This window comes from Meleagris gallopavo, chromosome Z, assembly GCF_000146605.3.
Source record: "Meleagris gallopavo isolate NT-WF06-2002-E0010 breed Aviagen turkey brand Nicholas breeding stock chromosome Z, Turkey_5.1, whole genome shotgun sequence".
In the NCBI taxonomy this organism is placed as follows: domain Eukaryota; kingdom Metazoa; phylum Chordata; class Aves; order Galliformes; family Phasianidae; genus Meleagris; species Meleagris gallopavo.
Genome location: NC_015041.2, coordinates 8632866 through 8650087, shown reverse-complemented (window position 1 = coordinate 8650087; position 17222 = coordinate 8632866). Strand labels below are relative to the sequence as shown.

The following is a 17222-nucleotide window of genomic DNA, read 5'->3' as shown; positions in this document are numbered from 1 at the left end:
CATTTATCTACAGGTAAAACTAATCATTTTTTTTAAATAAAAATATTACCCTAAGAATATAATGCAGTAACAAGCTATATAAATCTGACACAAAATTTTCTAGTAAATAGTAAGCAATGTTTTGATACAGAACAATATGAAGCAGAACAGTACCTTTTCTGCCAGGCTTCATTTCACCTTCTTGATCCATCCAATATTCTCTAATATCAATTAAAACTTTCCCTTTAAAATCACGAACACTGACATACCTCATTTTGCCAATCTGTTAAAACACATAAGATATTTTATGTAGTTTACATATTACAGTATTCACTTTTCCAAACAGCATTATATGTGTGACATGACCCACTGCAGCTTATTTTAGATACCAGAGAAACAACCAGAACAAGAGCTTAATCCAGAGTAGTCAGTAGGCTAATAGGTATTGACAGTATAAATGGATGAAGGACTTAAAACCAGTTGAGCATTCAACACTTTTTTTTTTGCATATCTCATTCTCCTGAAGTAAAAAGCCTACATCCTTAGCAAGTAGCATTCTTAGAAAAGTATTCAGCTTTTTCTGATCGTCTGATCTTTTTTGTCTCTATCATAACACCTTTGTTAACAGCAGTTGTAAACACAGAAGAAGGGAGAGAGCTGAGAGAGCTCTACTCTAAAATATAAATTTTAGTACTATCCCTATTGACAAAAAAAAAACCAAATTAAGATATTCACACCAGTTGAGTACAATCTCTAGACAGGTTAAGTGTTATTTGGTTGCTGGTTTTTTGTTGTTGTTGTTTTTTATATAAACACAGCAAAACAGATGAAAATGAAAGGAAGACACTAACTGTCTCATGCTTGCTCCACATCCTCCTGGTATACTTAATTGGAACAGTGAGTAAAAAGAAAAAAAAGTTTTGAAAGTTTACCAACACATACCACAGCATGAAACTGGTTTTGTTAAAGTGATGCTTTTGGAATTTTGTCATTTCTGTACATTTATTTTATTTTTTCTTTTGAGAGGGTGGGGAACAACAGGAGAAACAACAGCAAATTGCATCACACTTTGGATCGCATTATATATTTAGGCTTTCTAAAGGTTTCCCCATATTTAATGGAAGTATTTGTTCACACCAAATCAAACTACAATGGGAATTCGAAAATCAGAAATTAGATAATCAAAACACACAAAGACAATTAGATTAAGAAATGGCTAGCATTTCATATGTATCTCCTGGACAAAGTTTATGAAGAAAGAACTCATTCCTAAATAAAGAATTTGAAATAGAATATTTGACCTGGATTGCTGCGCTGGGCCACTGGGATGAAGTTTAACAAGACCAAGTGCTGGGTTCTGCACTTTGGACACAACTACCTCAGGTAACCCTACAAGCTTGGGACAGAAAAGCTTTTATACTGTGTGGAAGAAACAGATCTGGGAATGCTGGTCAACACATGGCTGAACACGAGCCAGCAATGCGCCCAGGTGGCCAAGAAGGCCAGCGGCGTCCTGCATTCTATCAGAAACAGTGCTGACAGCAGGAGCAAGGAAGCGACCCTCAGCTTTGGTGAGGCCACACCTTGAGTACTGCATTCAATTTTAAGTGCCTCACTGCAAGACAGACATTGAGGCCCTGGTGTGTGTGTTCAGAGAAGGGCAACAAAGCTGGTGAGGGGTCTGGAGCACAAGTCTTACGAGGAGCGGCTGAGGGAGCTGGGATTGTTCAGTCAGGATTGTTCAGTCTGGAGAAGAGAAAGCTCAGGGAGACCTTATTGCTCTCTGGAACTCCCTGAAAGATGTTGTGGTAGGGTGGGAGTCAGCTTCTTCTCCTGTGTAACTAGCAATGGGATTTGGGAAACAGCCTCAAATTGCACTACGGGAGGTTCATGTTGCATGTTAGGAAGAATTTCTCCATAGGAGCGGTGAAGCACTGGAATGGGTTGTGCAGGGTGGTGCTGTGTCATCATCCCTGGAGGTGCTCAAGAAACATTTAGATTGCACTAAGGAACACGGTTTAGTGGAGAAATACTGGTGATTGATGGACAATTGGACTGGATTATCTTGGAGGTCTTATCCAACTTTGGTGATTCTGTGCTTGATTTTTTTCTAACTAATGTGCATTCTCTACTGACAACTTAACAGAGGATCACATACATCTTACTAGCATTAAGTCTGACCAGAAACATGAATTCTCAAATCAACAATCACGCACAGATGTTTAAGTCATAAGCCATTACTTCACAAAATAGATACAAACAAGTATGCCTTAAGTTCAGTTAAGGCCACTTCTTATGCAGACCACGTTAAATTAACTCCAAAATTAATTTTAAAGCTTTCTTAGATACTGTAAGCCTAAAACATGTTTTTCTTACTTCAAAGTATCCTTTTAAGTGAACGATAAGTTTCAGTTTATGTTATTTTGCAATTGATTTATTAAATACTTCCACAGCACTACAAATACAGCAGACAAAAATAAGGTATGATGTCAGATGAGCTGAGTTCTTTCAGACTTAACTTGGTATAGCCTTGGTAGGATTGGCCAAATCTGTCAGCACTGTTGGCAAAGAATATTACAAATAGCTTGCATAAAAAACATTTCATGGTTTTTCACTGTAATACTTCACCAGTTTCAAGTTAATACTTAAAGCAGCAATACTCCGGAATATCTATCAATTAACTATTAGTGCATTACCAAATAATTTCAGCATTTTCTGAAATGGTCTGGTGGTTGGTGACCCTGCCCAGGGCAGGAGAGTTGAAAGTAGATGATCATTATGGTCCTTTTCAACCCAGGTCATTCAATGATTCTGTGATTTTCATATCGGACTATTTCCAGTTAACTTAGACTTACTGGCTATGTGATGTTAGCTTAATGTTTTTCTTCTCCCCTCACCTTATTGTAGTTGAATTAATATAGGTGCTCTCAGTTTTAATATCCAGTTTCTAAGCCTTTCTACCATATTTGCATCTCTACTCTGCTGTGTTCTTATCAGATTTTATTTTTTAGAGCAAATCTGGGATTGTAAGTTACATTTAATGGTTCTGTCCGCAAATCATCTGAACGCTCACATTACATTTAGACCATTAAGCTGAACTTTATACAAAACAGTTGTCATTGTAAAAAGTTTTAACTGTAGTTTCTGAAGTAGCTCTTATTAGCAACTAAAGTTGCCAGAATTCACCAAATATAGATTTACCCAAGTAAATTGACGACTTTTTTTCTTTCAAGTTCATATACCTTTTGTTCTGGCATTAAGACATTTCTGAACAACTTTTTAATGCAGCAGCTCATAGTACTAGAATAACTTCCCTGGGCTCAAGCACTTTGTTATCACTGTAATCACACTAGTGTTCCAAAAGAGAATGATTTATAGCAGAGTTCAACTTTCATGCACAAGTCCATATGCTTTTTATAAAATACCACAGCTCTTTAGACATACCACTCTACTAAATCAGAAAATTCTATTTCCAAGTTTTCATTTCTTAGAATACAATACACTGAACTGCATCTAGGTTCCTTTTGCAGCTATGCAACTGACTTCCTGTATGAGTTTCAGCTTAATCTACATTTTCGTTCCAAGTTTCTTTTAAACACACACACTGAAAGTGGAATCTGCAAAAAAGCAGCCTTCTTTCTATAGTATGAGGAGCACAGAAAGATAGTATAAACTCCTAGAATGCAGAGTCCTGTAAACAGCTGAGCTCTGCAACACACCAAATTGGTTTAGAACACTAATTCTGAAACTGATACTCACGCAACATTATCTCACGATCAAACACCCTTACGGATCACTGCAGACATGTATTTATCTATTTTTAGGATCTTATGATAGGTGAAGACATTGCATTGTGAAACTGAAGAACATATTTCTGACAAGTCAAAAAACACGTAAAACTTAACTTTCAGAAAGAAGGAGTGTGGGTGTATTTTCCAACAAAAAGTAGTTACAAATTTTGTGAAACATCCTGGCTCCATTCTGGATAGTTACTAATAATGTATTCTGACAGCATTAACAAGCCTTACCCAAATTAGGCAGGGTTGAAGACAGGATTTGTCAAACTACCCAGAGCACATGATGCAGACCTTACATGAGCTGAAGCCACAGATAGGAATCCAATGCAAGAACACTAAAACCTTCCACACAAATAATGCTTGTCCTTAGGACCACTAGTAACACATCATGCAAGGAGTGAGTTAATTTTCTGCATCTCATTTATGCCCAAATCCCTTCACCAAATTCCAAAGTACACAAAGCTACCTTTAAAGTCTGAAAAGGCCAAGACACATAAATAAGTAAATAAATAAATGTTCATACTGAAACAATTTCCCACTACTTATAATAATTCTACTCTTTATGAGTTTCAAGTATTAACATTCATTTTAAATAAAAACATAAAACATAGATCTTGCAAAAAATGATGTCAAAATGAGCTCTACACTAAAAAGGAAGCTGCAACTCTTCCAGAATACAGCCTAAACATTTAGAACCTTAAGTTTCTATGTTTCACATCACTCCTACACAAAACATGGATGTCACAAAACTGAATATCTTATGAATGCTTCACATCCTGATTTATACCAGTTCAAGTCAGGTGTCAAGTGCCTGAAGTGCAGTGCTGACTGCAAATCAGAGATCACTTTATTGCTACAAGGAACTAAAAAGGAGAAAGTTTTCTGTATTACTAACAGTTTCAGAACAAACAAAATCATACCTAAAAATTTAAAGACTAGAGCTTTTAGCGTCCTCTCCTGGGCAGTACAGAGGGGAAGTAACTCTCAATAGACTCACAATGCTATTTCTACACCAAAACAGACACATCTCAGTTAAGGCACATAAGCTGAGGTAGCACTGCAATGCTTTCATAACAGAATAAGCAACCTAAAAAACATTTCTGTTAAGTAACTCAAAGGTAGGCAAATACCAAAGAACACTGATGGAAGAGTCTAGGCATTAACACGTATTCAGTTGAAGTCCTCCCTCCAACTATACATGACTAAAGACTGATAATTAATAGTAGCTGATCTGTATTACATAATCAGTTATACAGGTCTTCTGTCTGGAAAACAATTTTTTTGCTATATTATTTTGCACAGCAATAGCCCAAAGCAATTTATTTTGCCTTACCCAGAAATTGGATCATTCTATTAAACATCCTCCCCAGACTCCTTCACAAGCTTAAGAATAAGAGTCTCTAAGTTTCTTCTCTATTCCCTGATTTTATCAATCCAGCTAGTCACAGACATTTACTAATTCCAGTACACATTGCTACTGCCCCAGCTAACCCTAGAAGTTAGTATACCACTCTAAGCTTACAAATACATTGTGCTAAGGAAAAAATCTACATTCACGCCATCTAAAACAAGAATATCAGAATTGCAATCTTTCTGGATGTTTAATGAGAAAAACCTGTATCACAAAACAAAGAAACAAGCAAAACTTACTCCAAGGCACTGCCTTATAAAACAGAAACCAAGTTGCCCTTGACCTAGTTAAATAGGAATTAAGAGACCCTATTTTGCCTTCCAAGAACATTTCTTTCAAAACCTCTAATTAAAAGAAGCATCCATGCAGAGATTGTCCTGATTTAATATTTGCAGTGTATTTATGATAAGTACTGTATTTGCAGACAAAATGACTTCCCAGAGAGTTACCATGGGCAAAATGCATGAAGGCTGGATCAACTGCCACAACTCAGTTTCTTTTATTTTACTAAGACCTGACGATTGTTTTCCTGAGTACCTCACCTGCACTGCAACATTCAGTATAACCCCCCCAAAGGATACTTCAGGAGACTGGGCACCACACAATCAAGACGTTCCCATCAACCCAAAATTTATACTGAATATGGTGTAACAGGCTGCCTTAAAAAACGGTCATTAATTTTTACCTGAAACATATTCTCATCTCTGTTGCTGCTTTGTTTAGAAGAAGCGGCACCTTTTGAACTCTCACCCGTCTTTTGTTTCTTTACAGGCTTTTCTGGAGCTGCTTGCTTTTTCCGCTTTGCCTTGGAGCAAGAATAAAACAATTGCGTGAACCACAACTCATTCTTACCAGTTACAGAAAAGCTAACAAAGGCCACGAACTACTATCATGCAACACACACTATCACTTTCCTTTTGTGAAGGCAGGACTCCAATGTCATACAATTTCAAAATTAAAGTCTCCAAATGAACCTAGTTCTGTTCTTCGTGAAACTTACCAGAATGTTTCAGCTTTAAAAAAAAATTATACTATTTCCATTTATTATTTTCAAGAGCCTACTCTTTTTGCATAGCAATGCTGTTGGTTCACTAGTTTTAATTAAAAAATAAATCTGGTGGAAATTTCACATTCCTTTCCAGTGGGAGCAACAAAAATGCAGGACAGCTAATAGCACTTCTGAAAAAAAGAAAAAATAAGACATATTGAAGGAAGGATCTGGAAGTCATCTCTATTAGGGGAACATTTTTTCCTTTTTTTAATCAGAGTCCAATCTCTGTCCATATCAAGATAAATTAAACACATTTTTAAAACATTCAGATCATATCACCTGTGTATCACATTACTTGCAGTTGCTATAAAGTTACTATTTTTACCAATATTTATACAGTAGTCATGCTCCTATAGCTCATCTTCCCTTAATCCTCCACTTCAAAGAATGTTACAGAGATATCAAAAATTATTCTCAACTGTTAGAACAACATTATGGATCATTTATTTTAAAGAGGAATGGTTGCAACAGATGTAGGCAGTTGTGACAACAAAACCCACTAAAGCAAACTGTTCAAGTTTAACTTTTTAGGAACACATACCAGTCCACGTTCTCTATTAGGATTTGACAGAATGTCTGATTTGTTTAGGGCAACTAAGTCACATTTTAATCAACTCGGAAGAGTAGACTGTTTTTTCAAGTACCGACTATAAGTCTGCATTAACACCTAGCATTAATTCTCTACTGTATTCTGGTTCTGTTAATAATGACTAGCATACTAGCAGAAATTTACAAATTAAAAAGTTACTAAAAATAACTGTGAACACTCAATTTACACTTTTAGAAATAGGTAACACATTAAAATTAATCAACTGAAAGACATCCAACTTGGCTGAGCATTTAAGTGAGAAAATAGCAGACAGAGTAAACAGATCTCACAAAAAGTGAGAATCTGAAACCAAAAAAAAAATATGTATAAGCAAGAAAAGCAATTGACAGGGATGAGAGGGCAGCTGGAGGTTTACGTTTTGAACTAGCAAGTTATCCAGACAAAACTAAGGGAGGGAGGTTGGAGTAGTCTTAAAATTAATCCAAATTTTTGTTACAAGGGACAGCTGATACCAAAACCTTTTCTCTCTTGACACAAAGCAAGAAGGAATTCCGGAAAGGTTGAGTCTAGCTATACCACATGGAAAAACCTAAATAAAGCAAAATACAACCTAAGAAAAAAGTTCACTGCAAAGCAAAAAGTATATTTTCCACACAAGCCCTAATAATATTTTTTCCAAGTGTCCGATAAATGATATGGAATGACACGTATTTTGATACATAAATGTTTATACAATCATAATAAATCATAATCATCAAACACATAGTTTTCACCTTTTTGTCAACTTCACTATCTGAATCACTGGCAGATGAGCTTGAAGACACGAGTTCCTTTGACTTAGGCATTCTAGGATGAGAAAGGTAATATGAGAACACTGTACAAGAAATAAATCACATTACATCTAGAAAGCAATCTTGAGACTGTTTACTCTCCCGAAGACTTTCCTGCCTTTTTACACAAACTTTAAGGCATATTAGGATGTAATCTCATACACAATTCCTTTTTTATAGCTTTTCCCTTTTTTTGGCTTTAACTGCCTCAAGTGTGGCATTTTCAAACAGTTTAGAAGGGACAGTTTTCTGCTAGTTCCATTATATGGTTTTAAAAAAAAAAAAAGAAAAGAAAAAAATACAGTACAGTACATGACTATCCTCAGCTTGAATTCTCAACACTACATTAATTTAATCTACAAAAGCCACAGCATTATCCATATTCTTACAAAGGCATTTTGGCTAGTTGTATTTGCAAGCAAAAGCTATATAGTAATCTTATAAGAAGCTAAGCTCCCCCATCAGCAATACAAGATCTTAAAAAATGCATTAGTTACAACGAACTACAGTTCTGCAATTATTTCAACTGCAGCTTTAACAGATCAGTCACTAGAGTCCATTCATTTGGCAGACAAGTAGACATTCAACTTTCCTTGAATGCGTGCTGCCAGATGTACTTCTGCATCTCTCCACTATGCAGACATGTGGTTAGATATAGCAGCAGAACATCTTGCCTGCTACTAGAAACTCTTTGTAATAAATAAATAGCTCATTTGTTCTTTCCCAATAACGAGCATGACAGAGAAAACAAAGACAAGCTAAGGAAGGCTAAGAGAAGCATGTCTTAGCAAAGGAAAAGGAACAGCATGTTTTTTTAAGGGTGAAATCACAGAGCACAAGTCTGAATAACGCTAGTAGCTCGATGCAGTCGAAGAGTGGGGCAAGTTCTGTCATCACAGCTCGGAGTCCAATGCCGGAAACGTGAAGTTGGGGCGCAGAACGAGGCTGATAAGAGGGGGCCGGGGGCCACGAGCTCTTAAAATGTGCCTTGGGATGCGCGAATGGCGGCACGGAGGAAGGCGGGGGAGAAAACTGCAAAAAGGAGAAAGTGGGAGCGGAACGATCTGCTGGGGAGAGCCCGGCAGGTAGCGCGAGGAGACGGCGAAGCACCGGGGGAGCGAGGGCGGAGTGAGACGGGCCACGCGAAGACGAGGCGAGAGAGGAGAAAGACAGGCCGGGAACAGCCGTAGGCAGATCCAAGCCGCCATCTTCCTCCCCTCCTTTCCACAGCTCCCGCTGCCCTCCGGGAAAGAGGACCGAGAGGCCGGCGGGGCCAGGAGCACGGCCCGGTTCCTGCGGGCAGGGCGGAGTGAGGGGCCGAGGTTCAGCACCGGCGGGAGGCAGGGAAAGCCGAACAAAGAGGAAGGAAGGAAGGAAGGAAGGAAAGAAGGAAGGAAAAAAAGGTCGGGGGTCGGCTGCGGGTATGGCCTGATCCCGGCGCGGGGGACACGGAGCCGGGCGGATCCCCGACGCCATTTTCTCCCTCCCTCCCTCAAATCCTCCTCGCCCCCCAACATGGCAGCAGCTCCTCCCCGCCCCAGCCCCACTGCACCGCACGGCGGGGCATCCCCGCCGCGGGGCACAGCGGGCGCTCAAGGAAAGGAGGCAGGCCGCACCGCACGGCTTTCCCCGCGCTTCCCCGAGACCGGCCAGTAGATGCCGACCCCAGCGGCCGGCCTCAGGAGGGAGGGCAAAAGAAAGCGGCGGAGGACTTCAAGAGGCACCCCGAGACTCACGTCCTGCTCCGCGCGCTGCCCCGCCGTACCAGGAGAGGAGCGGAAGTGACGCAAGCGGAGCCCCCGCCTCCGCGCCGCGCCATGTGACGGGGAGCAGCGCTTAAAGGGCGCGCGTCCCTTTGTTGCTCGTTCCCGCTTCCCTCGCGCTGGTAGTGGGGGCGCGGGCTGGGAAGCGCCGCTCGCTGGGGATCCGCGAGAAACAAGGAGCGCGGGATGGCGCCCGAGCGGGGCCCTCGGCTACATGAACAGCCGCTCTCAGTTCCTCGAGCTCGGGGAGGAAGCGCAGCGGGGCCACGGCCGCTGCTTTGCATGCCGAGACCGCAGGCCCGGCAACACCTGAGGCCGCTCCGGAACGCGCCGCTTCCTCCTTGCCCGCTTCCGCCTTCCCCCCTTTCTCCTTGCCCGCTCTGCTGTCTCTCCAGGGCCGGGGGAGCAAGGTGGAAACGCTGCTGATGAGAAGTCCCCCTAGCTTGTGCAGGACGACGCAATGAAATAAATCAATCAAACGAAACGTGACTGTAAACACCCTTGGCAGGGCAGCTCGCCAACCTCAGGTTCACCCCAGAGCCTGCTGCACCACAAGCCCCGCGATGATGGCAGCTGCGCAGTGGTTTGGAAAAGAGAGGAGGCTCGGCTGCTCTAAAGTGCTCCTCAGAGAAGCCTAAATACCACCAATTTTGGAGGAAGGGAGTGAGGAGAAGGAGACTAGGGAAGGAAGGCTTATGCCATGGCTGAACAACCTCTATGGCTTGCCTGAGCCATATTGAACAAAGAGGGATAGTCTTGGGCCAGGTATAAAATATAGTTCATGTATAGACGTAACAAAACTTTTATTTGTTTCTAATTAAAAAATAAAGAGGGCAACAAAACCTGGTTTGGGATATTTTATCTCATTTCTGTGAAACTGATGCACCACTGGTTCAATGGCAGATGTTGCCATTCTTACTGAGCTCTCAAGGAGCTCGTCATGAAATTTTAGTCTTCCTGGACTTCACCCTTGAAAATAGTTGTTCACAAATATGTGTACTACCAAAAACTGATGATATGAATAGGGGTGATGCAGAAGTAAGGGATATTTTTCTCTGATAAGAAGCCTCTTAGAAAAGTCTGTTAAAGAGATACAATTAGCCTTTTCTTTGAATAGAATGTCTGACTGTAACTCTGTACTTCTTTGTGCCAACATGAGGACACCACAGGTGTTACATTTACTCTTACCCTCCCAAGAATTACAGTTAAAAATCCCCATGCTGCACACCCTGTGTTTTATTTGCCATTTGTAGATGTTACTACATTCAGATGTTTCACTGCTTGGTTATTTTATAACAATTTTATATCTGCTGCTCCTTTCCTAACTAAGAAGTAGGGGTTAGGTGAGAAAGTTTTGAAATTATGCCTAATTTTGAAATATTTACTTATTTTTTCTTGTATTTTACTTTCATCTGTGTTTTAGATTTTATTGTAAAATATTTAACATTACTTTCATGAGGAAAAAAGGGGCTGCTAAATACATAATTTGGCAAATTTACAATTTCTGAGGAAAAGTGAATAAACGTAGGTATAATACACATTTAATTAATAATTAAATCATAAAACTTGCAAGTCTCTTTCATAACAAAAAACATGTGTCTTCACAGGTACACATACATATATGTAGGCTGAAATATTATTATTGGCAGTCACTGCATTTTAGCCCCAGGTGCACAAGCACATGTAATGTGCAACTCATGGATCTTGATTCAACCGAGTGTTTGTGGTAGGCATGAGTCGTGGAGCTGGCACTGCACCATGCACTCCTCTCTGCAGTGCTCTGTTGTCACTAATATGGCCCACGCTCGAACTACGCACAATCTATTCCTGGAAAATATTGCTAAAAATCACACAATAATGTTATAAGTTTATTATTAGTTTATGTTAAAAGTTTTGGGATGCATTGCTGTCTGTCCTGGGACACATGCAGACTGCAGGCTACAGACATGCCTGACGTACTGTTAGAGCATGAGTGTATTTCCCAGGTAAAGCCGATGTGGTTGCGGAGGTTGTGTGCGGGTGAGCATCCTCTGAGGTTCCAAGAGCAGTTACCTCTTAATAAAATGTTTAAAATCAAAAGTATTGGGTTTTTAAATTCCAAAGACTTCTGTTCATCAGACAGGATAATATCCAAAGTCAGCAAATGCTAAGCAGTCCTTCTAAATACTCAGGAAAAAGTAGGTTGGGGGATGAGGCTGCTGGAGAATATTCATGGGGTATGCATAGTTTTCACTGTGAATTGGCATATATAGGCTCTCAATATGGTTTTTTTTACTTTATTAACAGAAAAACAGGAAGTTAATATAAAAAATTACAAGTATGCCCCTGTAACTAATTCTTGTAAATTCTTTGTTTCACAGTGCTATTTCATATCTTGGAAAATAAAAAGAAAAATACATGGTTCTTCATACAAACGTTTGGAAAATAAAATGTATGTTTAAGCACAATTGAAGCACAGTTATGTCACATGCATATAAACAGTGCAAATATCAAAACTGTCAATCCGTTTAATCTTGGAAGATGAACAGATGATCCTTTAATACGTAATAGTAACAGTAAAGAAGTTCAACATGAGGTGGACTCTGTATATGTAATATTTAAGTGAAAAAATATATATATTCTCCGACTATGACGTGGTCTCAAGGCCTGTACCAACTTTTATGTTAGAATAGAAATAGCAGTTCAATCTGTAATTCCTGTCTGCATTATGTACTTGTATTCAATCAACACCTGGTACACAAAGAATGCAGAGGTTTTAGGAACATCACATTCAAATTAACAATTCCTTACACATATTTAATCAACTCCCTCAGCACTGAAATAATCAAAATGACTTAACAGGGAGAGATTTTTTTCATCTGGACCTTAATAAGTTAAAATTTGAACCTCAATAAGTTAACATCTCCCACCTCTATCATTTCCTCTGAAGCTAGGACCAAGTTTATTTTTAAACAGCTGAATTTTCAAATAATAGGTTAGCGATGGGGGATGGAGTGTTTGCTACAACTACATATGTTATGCTCTTCTGTAATTACAGATTTATTTGAGAATTACTCTGGTGTTAAATTCAGTGACCATTTGAGCTTTTTAGTCAATTTCCCCTTCTGTATTTTCTTCTATAAAGAAGAAGAAGACAAAAGAAGATACTAAGAAAAGATGCTGACTTTTGAAAAGTAGTGGAAGAATCTTAATTTTTTCAAGGTAAATTCCTCCTATTACCTTCAAAGTGAGTCATCTATCCACTCAATTCCCTTTCAGAGCTCCTAATTATTATTTTTTTTAATCTCTTTGTTCCTTCATCAGACACTTTGGTAGTTGCCTTAAAAGGAATTAAATTCTTCTAGTGACTGTCTGATTGCCTCATTTCATATCACACATTTGAAAAGAATGTTGTAAGCATTAGCTTTTTCTTCAGATAGGATTTTTAGAATGCAGATTTGAACAGGAATGCTGAAAAAAATAGAAGGTAATACTGATCTCATAGCAATTGTTAACTGATTGTTCACTCCACTAGTTACAAGTAATAGAGTTGGTAAGAAACAAGTTTTGGGGAGGCAAAATGAGGGACAGCTCTTTTGGTATTAAGTACTAAATAGTATAAAAAGTAGGTAAGGAACATTGAATGAGGAAGGTTAGCTTACAATACAGACATGTTTTTTTATATGTTAGGAAAGATAGAGTAAAGGGATTTGTTAGGCAGTTTGTTATTTTTGCATGTGTACTGTAAATAGTTCATTTCCCATGGAGGCTCAGTGTATATTAACATTTGAACAACTTTGTACTATGATTCAATGTTAAGATTTACTTTCTGTTGGAAATTGGTATTATAAACACTGATGACTTTCATGTATTATTAAAGAAATCCATTTGTTTTACTACCATGCACGTTAATCTTGTCACTGTTCAACTTCTAAACTCTGTCATTAAAAGGTAACTTTTTTTTACTTTAATTATTTAAAAAAAAAATGGTGGAAACATCTGCTTTTTGTCTTCACTGTTAAAAAACATATTTTGATTTTAAAGTAACTCAATAAGATTATGAATGTCTTACCTCTGTGTAGTATCCTAAATAATTTCCAAGTGAGAATGGGACTCCTTATGCCGATGCCAAAAACTCCTTTTATCTTGGGCTTTTACAAGGAGAACGCTAAATATCAGATCATCTTTTCAAAAAATGAAAGTGCAGCTTTTGTTAGCACGTTCCTTACTCGCTGTAGAGAAAAGCTTTTATCTTCTGCTATATGTGCCCTGCCCTCTGGTGGTCACACCAGCCAGCTAAAGGTCTCGGTTTTGAGTGAACTGAAAGGCTGCCTCCAAGAAATCTTACCTCAATACACTAACAACAACAAGAAGAAGTATATATTCTATGTTTTCTTTTCTTTTTTTTCTTTTTTTTTTTTCTTAAGAGAAGGTAGAAAAGATTTAGAGCTTTTTCTTTCAACTGCAGTCTTGCCGTCCTATGGTAGCAGCATCTTAAAGTAGGATTCATGACACTGGTTGTTAAATTACAGACTTTCTTCTAAACATATTTTGAAGATTTCCTTCTATATAGATAAAATTAAGGTCAAAGATTTGTTTTTCTAAACAATATATTGCTATTTTTGTCTATGATATTCTTAGACTCCCTGAACTTTGGACAAATAGGATAAGTGTATATTTAATCCCAATTTGAAGTTTTGTGCTCCACTGTATATTTTCATTCTGTAATCTTAATAGGAATAGAAATAGACCTTTTTTTCCTTTTTGGTTTTAGGTAGATAGATAAACAGATAGATAGATCATATATATATATGTACACACACACATATACATAATGTTTTACTAGAGCTTATTATCCTTTCTTCTTCTGCCACATGATATGCACTTCATCACTCAATTTATTTTCCTTCCGGCTGAGGATGCAGAAATAGGCAGAATTCAGAATGCCCTAAAGGAGTTAATCTAAATTTATTACTGTTTCGTCTTGCTGCAAATATGATACGCATCATAGAGAGATGCAATCTTGTTTTATAATCCACTGAGGTTTTCTAAGTACAGGCTATGAATCTGATCCTGTGAGCTAGCAGTAACATAAATAGATGTTATGTAATGGCTCACAAAGTCACCAAGAAGCATCAGGTTCTTATTAGGAAACTGCTTAGAGAAAAAGTTCCACAATACCACTGTTTTTCAGTAGGGTTTTTTTTCAAGAATATGGAAAATCTTGAACATTTTTTCTGTTCCACTATCTGCACTGAAGATTCAAAGAGCAAAATTTATCTGGAAAAGAAATCTGACACTTCTGGTGAAATTGCAACTGAATCCAGCTGCCAAATGAGAGTTGATGCAAAACATACAGAAGACTTAGGAAAAAAAAAAAAAAATGGAATATTTGAATTAGAATCTTACAAATGACTTGGACAAAAGAAGCTATGAAACCTAAGATGGAAATCTGCATTGTGAATAAACCAGCCCTGTTGTTCTTCAGCCCATGAAAGTGGATGTTTGAAAGAGAGTAAATATTCCAAATTAGCTTTATCAGCCTTACGGTGGGTAAGGGAGGGAGGAAGAAAAAAAAAGAGCAGGACTTTCCACTCATGAAATATAACTTTAGTTAGTGATACAGTTTTAAATGGCATGCATATGTCTATGCATGCATATCAATATTTATAGTTTTAATTAAATGCGTCTTGTATACTCGATGTTTTTCATTATGTTGAAAGGTTTGTAGCTGACAAAATTTGAAAGGCAGTGGAACAAAAAAAATTAATTTTCTTTTTATCCAAGTAACACAAAATTGTGGTCCAATTACGAACAATTTTTAATACAGTAAATATAGATATATCTCAGTTCTGTGTCCTAAGCCTGTTCAGAATCTAGTTATGGAGTCCATATCCTGTAAGTTCTTCTATGAAAAGCTATTTAGAGACCTTTCCCGAAGTACACTTGTATTTAGGTTCTGCATTAGGAGTTTTAATTTTCTCAGAAATTGTAATTACATGTATTTACCTAATACCTGCTTTCGTCGCAGAAAAGCACTTTGACCTAAAGCACACAACGGAAGTTGGAAATTCATTCCTTTTCCTATACAGGTTCCTTTCCTATTATACTCTAATTAAGATAAGAAGAAGAAGTACAGTGCTATTTAGTTCCTTCGCAAAACTAGTAATAACAATAAGTGAATTATATTTAGTGAATAAGCAAAAATATATGGCATCTTAAGTAGCTATACTTGATAATTACCTGCAATAATATAAACTTCAGATGAGAAATTATTTTCCTCTTCTCATTTGTTTTATTAAAAAAAAAAAAAAAAAATCTAGTCTTGTGTATATCGAAGTCTTAACCGCCCGAGAAAACTGCATGAATTCTGGAATAAGGGAAACCTGTGGTTTTGCAAGAATAGCAGGGATGTTTTGAATAAGAACAATTTATGGAAACAGATACTTGTGAAATGGTCACTTCCAAATTAATTCAAAGTATTTTATGAGATTTAGTTTATCATAGTACATTTATCATCGTACATCATAGTGCAAAGCTCACAAATGAGATGAAAGTATTTAAGCCACTTCTGACAAGACTTGTGCTCCAGACTCTTCATAGCCCCATTGACGTTCTCCGGATGTGTCCTAGGGCCTCAATGCCTTTCTTGTTAGCAAGGGGTCCAAAACTGAATACAAGTCTCGAGGAGCAGCCTTCTATTCACAGGGTACAGAATCCCTGAAATGCACTTTTGGTCACCAGAAAGTTACTGCATGACCTGCAATATACTGCCCAGCATCTGCTCTGGCACCTTGGGTACAGGTCAGATAGTGGCTTTAGTTGGACGGCAGCTCCCTTGCTCTTCGTGTGGTGCACACTGAGGCCTGAATGAACCTGAAACTTGCTTGCTGCAAGTCAAGCCAATTCCTGGATCACACCAAGAGCTTCTGCTGTGCTGCCCTCTGATTGCATGGCCTTGCATGAGTTGTACTGAAGTGAATGCTGACAACACAATTGGTGTGAAAGACAATTAATACTGATACATCTGGTACATGCATGGGACAAATATTGGTATGGGGCAAGAAGAATGGTGACCTCTCTTTCACCTTGACTTCTGCTACTTGAGTTACCAACACTACACATATGAGGGCACACCTCAAGGACTGTATTCTGGACACCTCATTACAAGAGAGGCATAGAGGCCCTGGAGCATGTCCAGAGAAGGATCTGGATCCGTCTGTCTGAGGGGAGGCAGAGGGAACTGGAATTGATCAGTCTGGAGAAGGGGAGGCTCAGGGGAGACCTCATCACACTCTAGAACACCCTGAAAGGAGGCTGTGGCGAGGTTGAGGTCAGTCTCTTCTTCCAGGTAACAGTGATAGGATGAGAAGTGAAGGCCTCAAGTTGCACCAGGAAGGGTTCAACTTGGATATTAGGAAGAACATCTTCTCAGAAAGAGTGGTGATGCACTTGGACAGGATGCCGCGGGAAGTGGTGGTGTCACCATGCCTGGAGGTGTTCAAGAAAAGTGCAGATGTGGCTCTGAGAGACATGGCTTAGTGGGGGGAGGGTGGAATTAAAAATTGGGCTAGATGATCTTAATCCTCTTTTCCGATCTTAACAATTCTATGATTCTACAAACTGTGCTGCGTCATGTCAGTGTGTGCAACAGTGAGAAAATCGGGCTTATATACGCTGCAGAAGTTTGTAGGTATGGCTGCGGTGTGATTACAAGCACAAAAGTTGGGATAACGAAGGAACGAGTACGCCGGCGGAGGACTACGAACAACGCCCCCCGCACCTCGGCCTCAAGATGGAGGACTACAGTTCCCAGGAGGCGTTGCACATCCCGCGCATGTGCACCCTCACCTCTAAATGGC

General features: G+C 38.9%; 1 protein-coding gene across 3 annotated transcripts in view; it reads right to left on the bottom strand.

Annotated features, from left to right (window-relative positions):
- Nucleotides 1-13568, bottom strand: part of SUB1 (SUB1 regulator of transcription) — a 20730-nt gene extending 7162 nt beyond the window's left edge. Inside the window, exons 1-4 of one of the 3 annotated variants that reach the window (XM_010725306.3) lie at nucleotides 13433-13568; nucleotides 7562-7634; nucleotides 5873-5992; nucleotides 154-262 (exon numbers count right to left, since the gene is read on the bottom strand). In XM_010725306.3, the coding sequence (XP_010723608.1) occupies nucleotides 154-262; nucleotides 5873-5992; nucleotides 7562-7633 (301 nt within the window). In that variant the 5' untranslated portion in view covers nucleotide 7634; nucleotides 13433-13568. Of the gene's footprint in view, nucleotides 1-153; nucleotides 263-5872; nucleotides 5993-7561; nucleotides 7635-9354; nucleotides 9453-13432 lie in introns of those variants that run through there. The other 2 variants (XM_010725305.3, XM_003213399.4) reach the window with 2 other exon arrangements.
- Nucleotides 13569-17222: the final 3654 nt, after the last annotated feature.